The sequence below is a fragment of the Rana temporaria genome, chromosome 9 (assembly GCF_905171775.1).
Source record: "Rana temporaria chromosome 9, aRanTem1.1, whole genome shotgun sequence".
In the NCBI taxonomy this organism is placed as follows: domain Eukaryota; kingdom Metazoa; phylum Chordata; class Amphibia; order Anura; family Ranidae; genus Rana; species Rana temporaria.
Genome location: NC_053497.1, coordinates 148295471 through 148309205, shown reverse-complemented (window position 1 = coordinate 148309205; position 13735 = coordinate 148295471). Strand labels below are relative to the sequence as shown.

At 44.5% G+C, this 13735-nt stretch overlaps 1 protein-coding gene across 2 annotated transcripts in view; it reads left to right on the top strand.

Annotated features, from left to right (window-relative positions):
- Positions 1-13735, top strand: part of COL27A1 (collagen type XXVII alpha 1 chain) — a 540002-nt gene that overhangs the window by 445405 nt on the left and 80862 nt on the right. For both annotated transcript variants that reach the window (XM_040324820.1, XM_040324819.1), the window contains exons 45-46: positions 1553-1606; positions 12481-12534. In XM_040324820.1, coding sequence (XP_040180754.1) covers positions 1553-1606; positions 12481-12534 — 108 coding nt within the window. The remainder of the gene's footprint in view (positions 1-1552; positions 1607-12480; positions 12535-13735) is intronic.

Sequence of the window (13735 nt, the reverse complement as noted above, 5' to 3'; positions counted from 1 at the left end):
CAGGTTGCATGTGGTGCATTTTTCACCAAAATTATACCTCCTCCTTAAGTCTTAATAAAATGGATTATTGGTTATTTGGTGTATGGAATAATGCAGTGTGAGAATTAAATTGGTGTGCATCAAAACAAATATAGAAAAACAAGCTGCGTAACTAAACTAACAGAAAACCAGCAAGTGAATGAATTGCAAAACATAATGCTGAGACTATATAGAGATCACTAACACAAATAGGTCACTCTATTTGTATCATATGTTAAGTCCTCTGAAAAGAAGAAACAAATGGTAGTCCTGTTTATAGGAATGGATGCATCTGATGGTATTTTCTCGCTGGGAACGTACTGGTCTCATATAAGTAAAATTGTGACATCAAACCGAAAGGAACCACAGAACAGTGATGAGACAGAAAGAAAATCCTCCACCTTCCAATAAAACTGCCTCTTACCGAAAGCAAAGATCCCAAACAGAGATCTTCTGTTAGCGTGTGGCTTTTCAAACCCAGCCTAGAGGTCTATGTAGCAGGATAACGTTAGCCCAATGTCATATGGATCTCCCACCACTCACAGATGATCAGGTGTGAATACAGCCAGGTGAGGAAGGAAAGAAGGCTGACATAGCGTAATCCAGTAAACGTTTTAATGTATAAAATAAATAAAATCGCACTTACAATGAGAAGATATAAAATCGCATGTGAAAAGTTTGTGGCCGGCTAACACAGCCCGTTCACTCCGGGACTCTGTATGTAGCGATGACGTCAAGCATCAAGCGGCTATAAACTTTTCACATGCGATTTTATATCTTCTCATTGTAAGTGCGATTTTATTTATGTTATACATTAAAACGTTTACTGGATTACGCTATGTCAGCCTTCTTTCCTTCCTCACCTGGCTTTATTCACACCTGACCATCTGTGAGCAGTGGGAGATCCATATGACATTGGGCTAACGTTATCCTGCTACATAGACCTCTAGGCTGGGTATGAAAAGCCACACGCCAACAGAAGATCTCTGGTTGGGATCTTCGCTTTCGGTAAGAGTCAGTTTTATTGGAAGGTGGAGGATTTTCTTTCTGTCTCATCACTGTTCTGTGGTTCTTTTCGGTTTGATGTCACAATTTTACTTATATGAGACCAGTGCGTTCCCAGCGGGAAAATACCATCAGATGCATCCATTCCTATAAACAGGACTACCATTTGTTTCTTCTTTTCAGAGGACTTATCAACCTATGATACAAATAGAGTCACCTATTTGTGTTGGTGATCTCTATATAGTGTCAGCATTACGTTTTGCAATTCATTCACTTTCTGGTTTTCTGTTAGAGTTATCACTTAAGTTGCGCAGCTTGTTTTTCTATATTTTGCCTATTTTGTGTGTGTCTCACATTTAAAGTTGCAGCACTAGTTATATTTCTTGTTTGTTCATATGACAGCACAGTATTACCACACATTTTTCTCACATAGCATCAAAACAAATGCCTCTTACTTTATTCTCAGTATTTCTTTTGCGGAATCTTAAGTAATAATTAAGTTGTTTTTTTTTGTTTGTTTTTTCTGCAGGGTCATCCTGGATCACCTGGTTTTCAGGGCTTAAAGGGATCCAGAGGCACTGTGGTATGTCTTGGTGATTCTTTTCTGCATTGGAAATGGCAGCCTTTTGTTCACTTGTCTGGCTAAAAAAAATGCTGCATCCAAAGTCATTGCCAAACATCTACATCTTACATGATGGTAAATTTAGAAATCGTAGCTACCAGCTTCCAACACCAATGGCTGCATCCAGTTACACTGAAACACTTCTGTTTTTGGAAAGGAGATCTTACCAAATTCTGGCTTTTTCCCTTGTGCCTATTGTCACCCTATATAATGTATATGTAAAGCATAGGACATAGTGTATCAAAATCATATAGGAAGAGGCAGGAGATGGTCAGAACACAGCAATCTACTGTGCGTATCATAAAAGGCAATGATGTATGATGATGTGTCTTGTGTCAGAGGTATAGAACATTTTTTATAGGCTCTCTATGGTAAGTTTTGCAGGGTAATAGAAATTATGCCTCACTGTAAAGTCAGCTTACAGAATGTGGCCTTATATATTGGATGAAAGGGTATCTCCTAAACAAAAGACTCTGATAGGAAGGTGTCTGTGTATCTCTCCCACTTTTGGGTGAAAGAGGACTACAATGAGCTATGTGGATACATGACGATATTGTTGTAAACATGTAGAACATTCCAAATTTTTTATATGTTGATTCTTATGTAATAATACTTTAACTAAACCTTTTCTTTATCGTTACATCACGGGACACAGAGCGGCATTCATTACTATATGGGTTATATGGAGTACCTTCAGGTGTAGACACTGGCAATCTTCAAACAGGAAATGCCCCTCCCTATATAACCCCCTCCCATAGGAGGAGTACCTCAGTTTTTACGCCAGTGTCTTAGGTGTTAGTCATGGTTTAGCTTGCCTCCGCATCCTTGGGATTAGGTGAGCTACCGGTTCTGTCCAAAAAAGCCTGCGCGCTAAAGTGGTCAGTAACCGGACCCCAAACCCTTGGGGTATAGCCCATAATGCTTTCTTTTTAAGAGAGCTGGACCCTGGGCCCAGAACTTAGAAAACCTTTGGGGCGCCTAATGTTTTCTGTTTGCCAGGGTGCTGTATGGGCCCAGGACAGTGGATCCTTCATGGAAGAAGAAGGTTCCCAGGGCCTGAAGGTCTAGACATCCCCACGGAGATGGGGGAAGATTGGACCTCTTGCTTGGCAAAGTCCTGCGGCATGGAGCAGGTAAGTAAGGGGAAAAACCTGCGGGGCTTGGCTCTTAGCAAGTTTTTTCTGGGAGGTCACAGGGGACATGCCTAAGGTTATGCATTGCATCTGGCAAACCAGTCACATATCATGAAGATAGGATGGCTCTATATGTTATATTTCCCCATAAAAAGTGACCTCCCTGGTAGTGTTGGAAAAGCTGTGAGTGGGGCCTTTTATGTACAAGTGTATGTGTGTGTCAGAGAGCTATGCTTACCTGCAAGCCTCCAGGCGATGCTCTATCCAGTCCTCTCCCTCATGCCTGCAAGGCAGGCAAAACGCTGACCTCCTCGTGTGTTCCAGGCCTGCGGCTGCAGGAACAGAGAGGCCCTTCCTCCCAACCCCCCCCCCCCCGTCGGCGGGCGCGCGCGCGGTGCGCGTGCACGTGTTATAGACGCATTTGGCGCCGTTTTAGCTGGGGGGGAAGGGCGGGTCAGTGGTTTAAAGGAAGGGGCGGCCCTTCCTTAGATGCCACAGCTCATTCATTTCTCTGGCTTAAGGGAGGAAGGACTGGAGTGAAGCACGGGGCGCTGAGGACACACAGTGGCCAGAAAGAATACTACAGTCTTCAGAAGATTGTGGTTTAGCCTAGGAATAGGCTGGTTTTCTTTTCCATCTCATAGTCTTTTCTTTGGCAATACTACTCAGGGGGATAGAATGTTTTTTCTTGCCTAGATTGAAAAAAAAAAAAAAAAAAAAGAAGAAAAGTTTTTCTTTGAAAAAAAAAAAAAAAAAAGGTGTCATCTAGGGTAGAGGAAACATTTTTTATTCCCCAAACAGGTGTTTGGGCATTTAACTATTATAAGTCCCAGGTACCAATAAGTAGCAGGTGTACCTCGGTATTGTACCATGGCATCAAGATCAGAGGGTACAAAAGGTGGGGATTCCCCCGCAGAATCTGAGGTCTCGGATAGAGCTATGCCGCTGCTTTCCCCACAGGGAGCCTTTGGGCCATCGGGGTCTGGGGCTAGAGCTGACGCGAGTCAACCCAACCCTAAGGTGGTCACGGAGGAGGTGTTACTCGCCTCTTTAAATGAGATGCGGAGAAGCATGGGAGAAATGATAGCCGCAGCCATGCGGGGTAGTAAGCGGAATAGATCTCCGTCACCCGTGCGCGGACCCTCGGAAGAGGAGGTCCTTTCCTCTGGGGAATTGGACCTCTTGGACAGAGACCAAGTAGGTTCAGGGATCGAAGATCCGGATACAGAGGAGTCTGGGGCAGTCTCCCTGAGGGAGAGCTGGTGGATTCAGGGCTTGACGGACTTGGTCCATAAGGCATTCAACCTGCCTGTACCAGATCTCCAGGTATCGACGGTTTCAGCTTTGGGCTCACTGAGGGCGCCTCAAAGCAGTGCTGTGTTTCCGATCCATCCTCTATTGGAGGAAGTCTTGTTCCAAGAGTGGAACAAACCAGACAAGGTTTTCTTTCCACCTAAGAAATTTTCTGTCTTATATCCTATGGAAGAAAAGTTTTCCAAGAGATGGGCTTCTCCTGCAGTAGACGCAGCCATCTCATGTGTTAACAAATCGTTAACATGTCCTGTAGAAAACGTACAGGTTTTCAAAGATCCAGTTGATAGACGCTTGGAAGCCCTACTTAAGAACTCCTTCACTTCTGCAGGGGCAGTAGTACAGCCAGCCGTGGCTGCGATTGGAGTCGCTCAAGCTTTATCGGATCAATTTAAGCAAATGCTTGAACTTATTCCTGCCGAGCAGGCAGAAGAATTTTCGGATGTCCCTAAGGCCATATGTTTTACGGTAGACGCAATCAAGGATTCTATCCAACAAGCGTCACGTTTATCATTATCCCTTATCCATATGAGAAGACTCTTATGGTTAAAAAGCTGGGAGGCTGAGCCCCCATGCAAGAAGCTCCTGGCAGGGTTTCCCTTCCATGGAGGACGGCTCTTCGGAGAGGACTTAGATAAATACATTCAGACCATTTCAAGCGGCAAGAGTACTCTCTTGCCAACTAAGAAGAGGGTTCAGGGACCTGCGTTTAAACGACAGTCCTCCCCTGGGCAGGGGCCCTCTAATGCCAAGCAGTATCGACGGCCTCCTGCAAGAACAAACTTCGGCTTCAACAGCAGATCACAAGGACAGGCTGTTAGGGGCAAGAGGCAGTGGTTTCGCAAGCCAGCAAAACCAGCCCCCAAGTCTACCTCATGAAGGGGCGCCCCCACCCACGAAGGTGGGGGGAAGGCTGCGACTCTTTTCGGAGATTTGGGAAGCCAGCATTCCCGACGAGTGGGTACGGTCTTCCGTGGCCACAGGCTACAAGCTAGAATTCCAAAGGTTTCCTCCTCCTCATTTCCAGGAGTCGAGGATTCCAAACGATCTGGAGAAAGGAGCCGCATTAAGGTCGGCTCTAGATCATCTACTTTCCCAGGAAGTAATAGTAGAGGTACCAGTCCTGGAACAGGGGCTGGGTTTCTACTCCAACCTATTCATCATCCTAAAGCCCAATGGAGATGTCAGGCCAATTTTGGACCTAAAGATGGTAAATGCATACTTAAAGGTCCGCTCATTTCGGATGGAATCCGTGCGGTCAGCAGCTGCCACACTCCAAAAAGACGACTTCATGGCGTCCATAGACATAAAGGATGCCTACCTTCATGTTCCAATTTATCAGCCACATCAAAGATATCTACGCTTTATGGTGGCTTCGCGTCATTTCCAATTCGTGGCGCTTCCCTTCGGGTTGGCTACGGCCCCCCGGGTGTTCACGAAGGTTCTAGCTCCAATCCTAGCCAAGCTAAGGATCCAAGGGGTCACGATCCTAGCATACCTGGACGACCTCCTAGTCATAGACCACTCGTCTCCCGGCTTGGAACGAGCAGTGGCCCTCACGGTCCAATACCTCGAGAGGTTCGGCTGGGTCCTAAATCGAGAAAAGTCAGCATTCCAGCCCACAAGGCAGTTGGAATATCTCGGCATGAGATTAGACACGGAACAACAAGGGGTGTTCCTACCTCTGAGGAAGGTCAAAGCCATCAAGGAATTAATCCTACTGGTTCTAAGCAAGAAAGAACCGACTATTCGCCTATGTATGAGATTACTAGGCAAGATGGTGGCTACTTTCGAGGCGGTGCCATACGCCCAGAGCCACACTCGCATCCTGCAGGCAGCCATCCTGTCAGCATGGAGCAGAAGGCCACAGGCCTTGGATATCCCGTTGCCTCTCTCATCAAGAGTCCGGCAAAGTCTGTGTTGGTGGTTAGACCCTCAGAATCTACTGAAGGGAAAATCTTTCAGCCCAGTGGCTTGGAAGATAGTGACCACAGACGCCAGCCTGACGGGCTGGGGAGCGATTGTGGATGGTTCCACTCGCCAAGGTATTTGGGCAAAGCCAGAGAAGCTTTTACCCATCAACATCTTGGAGCTCAGAGCTGTTCGACTAGCCCTCAGGGCTTGGACGTCGAAATTGCAGGGGCTCCCGGTGAGAATTCAATCAGACAATGCCACGGCAGTGGCATACATAAATCACCAAGGGGGGACCAGGAGTCAGGCCGCTCAGAGAGAAGTGAGCTTGATTCTCCTATGGGCAGAGGCTCATGTGCCCTGCATATCGGCAATATTCATTCCCGGAGTGGACAACTTTCAGGCGGACTTCTTAAGCCGCCAGACTCTATGGCCGGGGGAATGGTCTCTGCATCCACAAGTCTTTCAAGCACTCTGCCAAAGATGGGGAGTGCCGGACGTGGATATCATGGCATCGAGACTCAACAAGAAGCTAGACAGGTTCATGTCCCGCTCAAGGGATCCGATGGCCTGCGGAACCGATGCTCTGGTTTGCCCTTGGCATCAGTTCAAGCTTCTTTATGCGTTTCCCCCGCTCCAGTTACTACCCCGCCTGCTGCGCAGGATCCGGGTGGAGCACATACCAGTTATCCTGGTAGCTCCAGCATGGCCCAGAAGGGCTTGGTACTCACTAATCCTAAGGATGGTAGTGGGAAACCCTTGGACTCTGCCTCTAAGGCCAGACCTGCTATCGCAAGGTCCGATCCTCCACCCTGCCTTACGGCATCTAAATTTGACGGCCTGGAAGCTGAATCCCTGATTCTCAGGGGTAGAGGTCTGTCTCAGAAAGTAATCTCTACCCTAATCAGAGCCAGGAAACCGGTCTCTAGGGTGATTTATCACAGGGTCTGGAAGGCCTATATAGGCTGGTGCGAGTCCAAGCTATGGCTTCCTCGCAAGTTCACCATAGATAGAGTTTTAAGTTTTCTCCAGCTAGGAGTGGATAAAGGATTGGCATTAAGCACAATCAAAGGACAGATTTCTGCCCTGTCAGTGTGGTTTCAGCGGCCGCTGGCCACCCACTCGCTGGTTAAGACCTTCCTTCAAGGGGTCTTACGTATTAAACCTCCAGTTAAATCCCCGCTTTGTCCGTGGGATTTAAATCTTGTTCTGTCGAGTTTACAGAAACAACCGTTTGAGCCGTTGGCTGAAGTTCCTTTGGTTCTACTGACAAGGAAGTTGGTGTTTTTGGTTGCCATAGTTTCCGCAAGAAGAGTTTCGGAACTGGCAGCCTTATCCTGTAAGGAACCATATCTTATATTTCATAAGGACAAGGTCGTTCTCCGCCCTCATCCTTCCTTCTTACCGAAGGTCATATCCAGTTTTCATTTGAACCAGGATTTGGTATTACCATCCTTCTTCCCTAAACCTACTTCCAGAAAGGAAGGGTTGCTGCATACCTTGGATATTGTCAGGGCCATGAAGGCCTATCTTAAAGCTACAGAGAAGATCCGGAAAACAGATGTGCTGTTTATTCTACCGGATGGGCCCAAGAAGGGGCAGGCAGCTGCAAAGTCCACCATTTCTAGGTGGATTAAGCAATTGATCACTCAGGCCTACGGCTTGAAAGGGTTGCCTCCTCCAGTATCATTAAGGGCTCATTCTACTAGAGCCATGGGCGCCTCCTGGGCAGCACACCACCAGATCTCTATGGCTCAAGTTTGCAAGGCGGCAACCTGGTCTTCTGTCCACACATTTACAAAATTCTACAAGTTGGACGTAAGAAGGAATACTGATACTGCCTTCGGGCAGGCAGTGCTACAGGCTGCAGTTTGAGACCCTCGGATTCCGGGGGCTCCTCTTTTTTTTGAGTTAAATTTAAAATTTAAGATTATTTTTCTCAAATAAGTTGGATTTATTATGATTTGAGTATATCTCTAAATTAAATCCTTTTGTCTTGGAGATGTTCTCCCTCCCCTCATTGTAAGCATTGCTTTGGGACATCCCATATAGTAATGAATGCCGCTCTGTGTCCCGTGATGTAACGATAAAGAAAAAGAGATTTTTAATACAGCTTACCTGTAAAATCTTTTTCTTGGAGTACATCACGGGACACAGAGCTCCCACCCCTCTTTTGAGGACCATTTTGGGAGGCATACTGCTTGCTACAAAACTGAGGTACTCCTCCTATGGGAGGGGGTTATATAGGGAGGGGCATTTCCTGTTTGAAGATTGCCAGTGTCTACACCTGAAGGTACTCCATATAACCCATATAGTAATGAATGCCGCTCTGTGTCCCGTGATGTACTCCAAGAAAAAGATTTTACAGGTAAGCTGTATTAAAAATCTCTTTTTGTACTCATAATACTCCTTATATAATCTGTGCCTTAAAAGTCCACCTTAGGGGGTTCCTTTTTTTGTGTGCATCTCTCACTAACGCCTCTGTTGAGTTTAGAGTTGAATATTAAAAGAAAGGTATGACCATAACTATTTTGCCCATACCTTTTCTTGTGGGTCACAGGAGTACAGATACCTCTGTCTCGTTGGTGGGCTATTGCCTGCTGTCAGCTGATGTGGCAAAGCTGCTTCTGGCTCTGGAAGGATCCCAACAACGTTGTTGGGATCCACCCAGCTTCCTGATTGACAGCTGGCTTTGTGTCTCAGCACGTGGCTGTAAGCCAGAGTCAGCTGAGCTTGCCCACTCCCCAGCCTAGCACTCTGGAGTGGTGACTGATTATCACTGCTTGCCGCTCAGAGCCAACACAGAAATTAGCAATAAGAGGTCATGTGATCACTCGGATCTAACATGGTTTGTCTGCGGGAGCTTTAGGCATTACATGGAAAAGACAATAGGGCCAAAAAAGAGAGAGCTTTTACTACTCGCAGGTATATTTTAAAGCTAAAATTCTCCTTTGCCCATGCTAGATAAAGTGACATGTTAGCTACCCTGAAGACACTCCAAGTTGCAAGTACATACTTCACAATACCTTTTTGGGTATGGAGGAACATGTGACATTCCACCTATCCCAAATGAGCCAGTGCCCTGTTCCTCAACAGCAAGGCCTAAGGGGCTGTTACAGGTTTCTGTGAGAGAAGTAAGGCTACCATTACTGACCGTCTTCTTCAAATTATAGGTACCTGACTGCTAAGCCAACCTTCTGGGTTCAATACTATCTGAGAAGGTACGCATGTCAGGAAAGTTTGAAAAAAATCCTATGTTCTTATTTAGAAGTCAGTGACCTGGTATGTTATGCAGTCGACCAGAATGTACAAATGGAGACCAATAATGATAGCTTTTCTGTTTCTCTCGTAGATATCTTTTAAGATCCATTCACACTGGCTTAAAAAAACACTAGTGCTCTTGGCAGAAAAAAAATGCTAATTTTGAGCGTTATTTGTATTAGCGTTTTAGCTTTTTTATCTGCCACAAAACTGCTCTCAAAAATGCAAACTGCAGCTGCTTTTTTTAAGCCAGAGTGCATGGACCCTTATTTGGACCTTTACCCAACCAGCATTTCCAACTTGCAATTTGCTAGCGGTTAGTTATCTTTCCCTTTCCTTTAGCAATAGTACCCGGTATTCCCTACATCAACAAATCATCCTTCTAGTGATATGTTTGGAAGAGTCTTGGCTCTCTGGTCTATAATCCAGGTGGTGGTGAGTTTGATAAGGGAAAGTTTCTAGAAAATCTTCTTTAAAAGCTGATGAATTTGTACCCTTTATCCTGCCACTGTAAAAGCAGAATCCTTGGATCAATCTAAAATGGAATTTAAGGGTGTAACTGGCAGACTGCTATTGGGCCCAAGGCATCCAGCACTTTCTGGCTACGCAGTGATTTATGCAGGTGGCAATGGCATTTGACTGTTACATTGGGATAAAATAAAATCATATATAACTTGTAAACCTATATAACTATCCACACTTCTCTGGACATTATACAATTGCAAGAAAAAGTATAGAATGATATGGATCGCTGCACAAATTTGTCATAAAATGTGATCTGATTTTCATCTAAGTCACAACAATAGACAATCACAGTCTGCTTAAACTAATAACACACAAAGAATTAAATGTTACCATGTTTTTTTTGAACACACCATGTAAACATTGCAGGTGGAAAAAAGTATGTGAACCCCTAGACTAATGACATGTCCAAGAGCTAGTTGGAGTGAGGTGTGAGCCAACTGGAGGTGTTGGTTACAGCTGCCCTGCCCTATAAAAAACACACACCAGTCCTGGGTTTGCTTTTCACAAGAAGCATTGCCGATGTGAATGATGCCTCGCACAAAAGAGCTCTCAAAAGACCTACGATTAAGAATTGTTCACTTGCATAAAGCTGGAAAGGGTTAAAAAAAATTCTCCAAAAGCCTTGCTGTTCATCATTCCATGGTAAGACAAATTGTCTATAAATGGAGAAAGTTCAGCACTGCTGCTACTCTCCCTAGGAGTGGCTGTCCTGTAAAGATGACTGAAAGAGCACAGTGCAGACTGCTCAATGAGGTGAAGAAGAATCCTAGAGTGTCAGCTAAAGACTTACAAAAGTCTCTGGCATATGCTAACATCCCTGTTAGCGAATCTACGATACGTAAAACACTAAACAATAATGGATTTCATGGGAGGATACCACAGAGGAAGCAGTACTGGCAAAATATTCTGTGGACAGATGAAACCAAAGTTGAGTTGTTTGGAAGAAATACACAACACTATGTGTGGAGAAAGAGGCACAGCACACCAACATCAAAACCTCATCCCAACTGTGAAGTATGGTGGTGGGGACATCATGGTTTGGGGCGGCTTTGCTGCGTCAGGGCCTGGACGGATTGCCATCATCGAAGGCCATCTGTCCACCAGCTGAAGCTAAACAGAAGATGGGTGTTGCAACAGGACAACAGGACAAGGACCCAAAGCATAGAAGTAAATCAACAACAGAATGGCTTAAACAGATGAAAATACGCCTTCTGGAGTGGCCCAGTCAGAGTCCTGACCTCAACCTGATTGAGATGCTGTGGCATGACCTCAAGAAAGCGTTTCACACCAGACATCCCAAGAATATTGCTGAACTGAAACAGTTCTATAAAGAGGAATGGTCAAGAATTACTCCTGACCGTTGTGCACGTCTGATCTGCAACTACAGGAAACGTTTGGTTGAAGTTATTGCTGCCGAAAGGAGATTCAACCAGGTATTAAATCCAAGGGTTCACATACTTTTTACACCGGCACTGTGAATATTTACATGGTGTGTTCAATAAAAACATGGTAACATTTAATTCTTTCTGTGTTATTAGTTTAAGCAGACTGTGATTGTCTACTGTTGTGACTTAGATGAAGATCAGATCACATTTTATGACCAATTTGTGCAGAAATCCATGCATTTTACCAATCAAGTATAAAATGCAGGCTAGATGTGCAGCCTGCATTTTTCTATTAAGATCTTTCACACGGAACGCTGTGAAAAACAAGTGTCATAGGGAGTCATATTTGATCGGGGTTTCCTCTTCCTGGCACTTTTTTTTTCCTCATTCAAGAAAATGAATAGACGTGCTGTTGGTTGGGGACACAAAGCACGGGATGTCTTTTGTAATTGTCTTTGAGATTAGAGAGCCCTTACTGGTTAGAAGACCTCATTACACTTCCTATTGGCCCTTGAGTATTTCCTGATATAACTGAATTGGCTAAACAACGTTTCACAAAGTCAGACATAGAAAATGATGGTTCTGCAGTAACAAATGTTTTAAAAATTGCTTTGTGTTTTATTTAAAAAGAGTAAAATTATTGGTGAAAACTTGTCCAAAAATGGATGAAGAGTCTTCATAGGTTTTTATTATCTATTTACAGATCAGATTTAGCTGTGTTGTAATTAACATTGATGAAATATGGGCAAGAGTAAGTGGAGGGATTGTCAAAACAGCTTTATAATTAGGAGTAAGCATTGGAATAATTAGTTTTTTATGAAAAAACTTAAAATGCAAACACAAAACTTTTTTCATGGTTAATACATTAAAACTAGAGAAAAGAAAATGTGCAGACAATTGAATTATTGCTGAAAGTGATTGGTGATTGGTTGCCAAGCGCTACAATTTCAAAGGTGTGCTCATGTTCTTTTCTTCAGTAATAAATCATCAGCAAGATTGCCTTTTTATAGTACATAGAGAGCTGATACAGTTGTATGAAAAGGTAACCGTACAGGTGACAATGAATGGTGTAGATAAAATCAAAGTCAGTAAATCAAGTAGTGTGCGTTTCCTCTGCTGCACGTGTAGGAATACTGAATGACAGGTCAGTGGCTAAAGACTAAATGCATGCATTTATACCATTACAAAGAGCCCACCGCTGACATCAGGAACTGGATGTCCTGGTCACTTGCTACGCAAAGGAACAGAATGTAGATTTCAGCCAGATGTGAAATGAATCCAGATTTCAGTTAATTTCTCTGTTTCATAGGGAACAAGGGGCAAGCCAGGAAAACCAGGGGAACCCGGAGCTCGAGGACCGCCTGTAAGTTTTGAGGTTTCAACACTGTGATGTTCACATTATTTGCCTCTTAGCCAAGTATGTACTGTGTATATATTTCTATATTTTTTCATACATACAGTACTGTGATGCTGCGTACACACGACCGTTTTTAATGTCATGGATAAAAAATTGTTTTTCTCGACCTGATTCTTGTCAAGCCTGCCCTTCATACACACAATCGTGAAAAAAAAAATGCTTGCGCAAAGCGCGGTGACGTACAACACGTACGACGGAACTATAAAGGGGAATTTCCATTTGAATGGCGCCACCCTTTGGGCTTGAATATGCAAGTTTCGTCAAAGCCTACACACGACCATTTTTCACGACGTGAAAAACGTCAAGAAAAAAATAGAGCATGTTCTAAATTTTAATGCCCATTTTTCACGTAGAGAAAAATGCTCTGGAGCCTACTACACAATCATTTTTAATTACCAATTTAAAAAATTGCATTTTTCTCGTCATGAAAAACGGTCGTGTGTACGCGGCATGATTGTTTTAAAATGCTGTAAAATTTGCAGGTGTTCAAAAATAACGAAATTAATAGTTTTTATTTATCAATTAACGTTCCCCAAAGTGCACAAAAAAAATTAAATCAAATCAACGTTTGATGCATTGATTCTCTCATGTACACTTGCACACAAGGGACTGTTCACACCAGCCCATACAGAAAAGCAAGCCATGCAAGGGTGAGTGTCTGCAGGCAACAGTGAAGTATGGTGGAGCTCCTTGCAGGTTCGGGGCTTAATTTCTGCACACGATGTTGAGTATTTGGTTAGAACAAATGGTCGTCTTCTCAATGCCGAAAAGTACAAAACATTCAGCCACAGTCATAAAGAACTGCCTTCAGGAAAAAGGACGAGAGGCCTGGAAGAGATGGTATGGCCAGAGAGCCATGCTTTTAACCACTTCCCGACCTCCGCATGTAAATGTACGTCCATAATATGGCACGTACAGGCACATGGGCGTCATTGTACGTCCTTGCCTATTAGCGGGTGGGGGGTCCGATCGGGACCCCCCCCCCCCCGCTACATGCGGAGGTCGGGTCCGCTCGGGGAGCGATACGGGACCACGGCGCGGCTATTCATTTATAGCCGCTCCGTCGCGATCGCTCCCCGGAGCTGAAGAACGGGGAGGGCCGTATGTAAACACGGCTTCCCCGTGCTTCACTATGGCGGCGCATCGA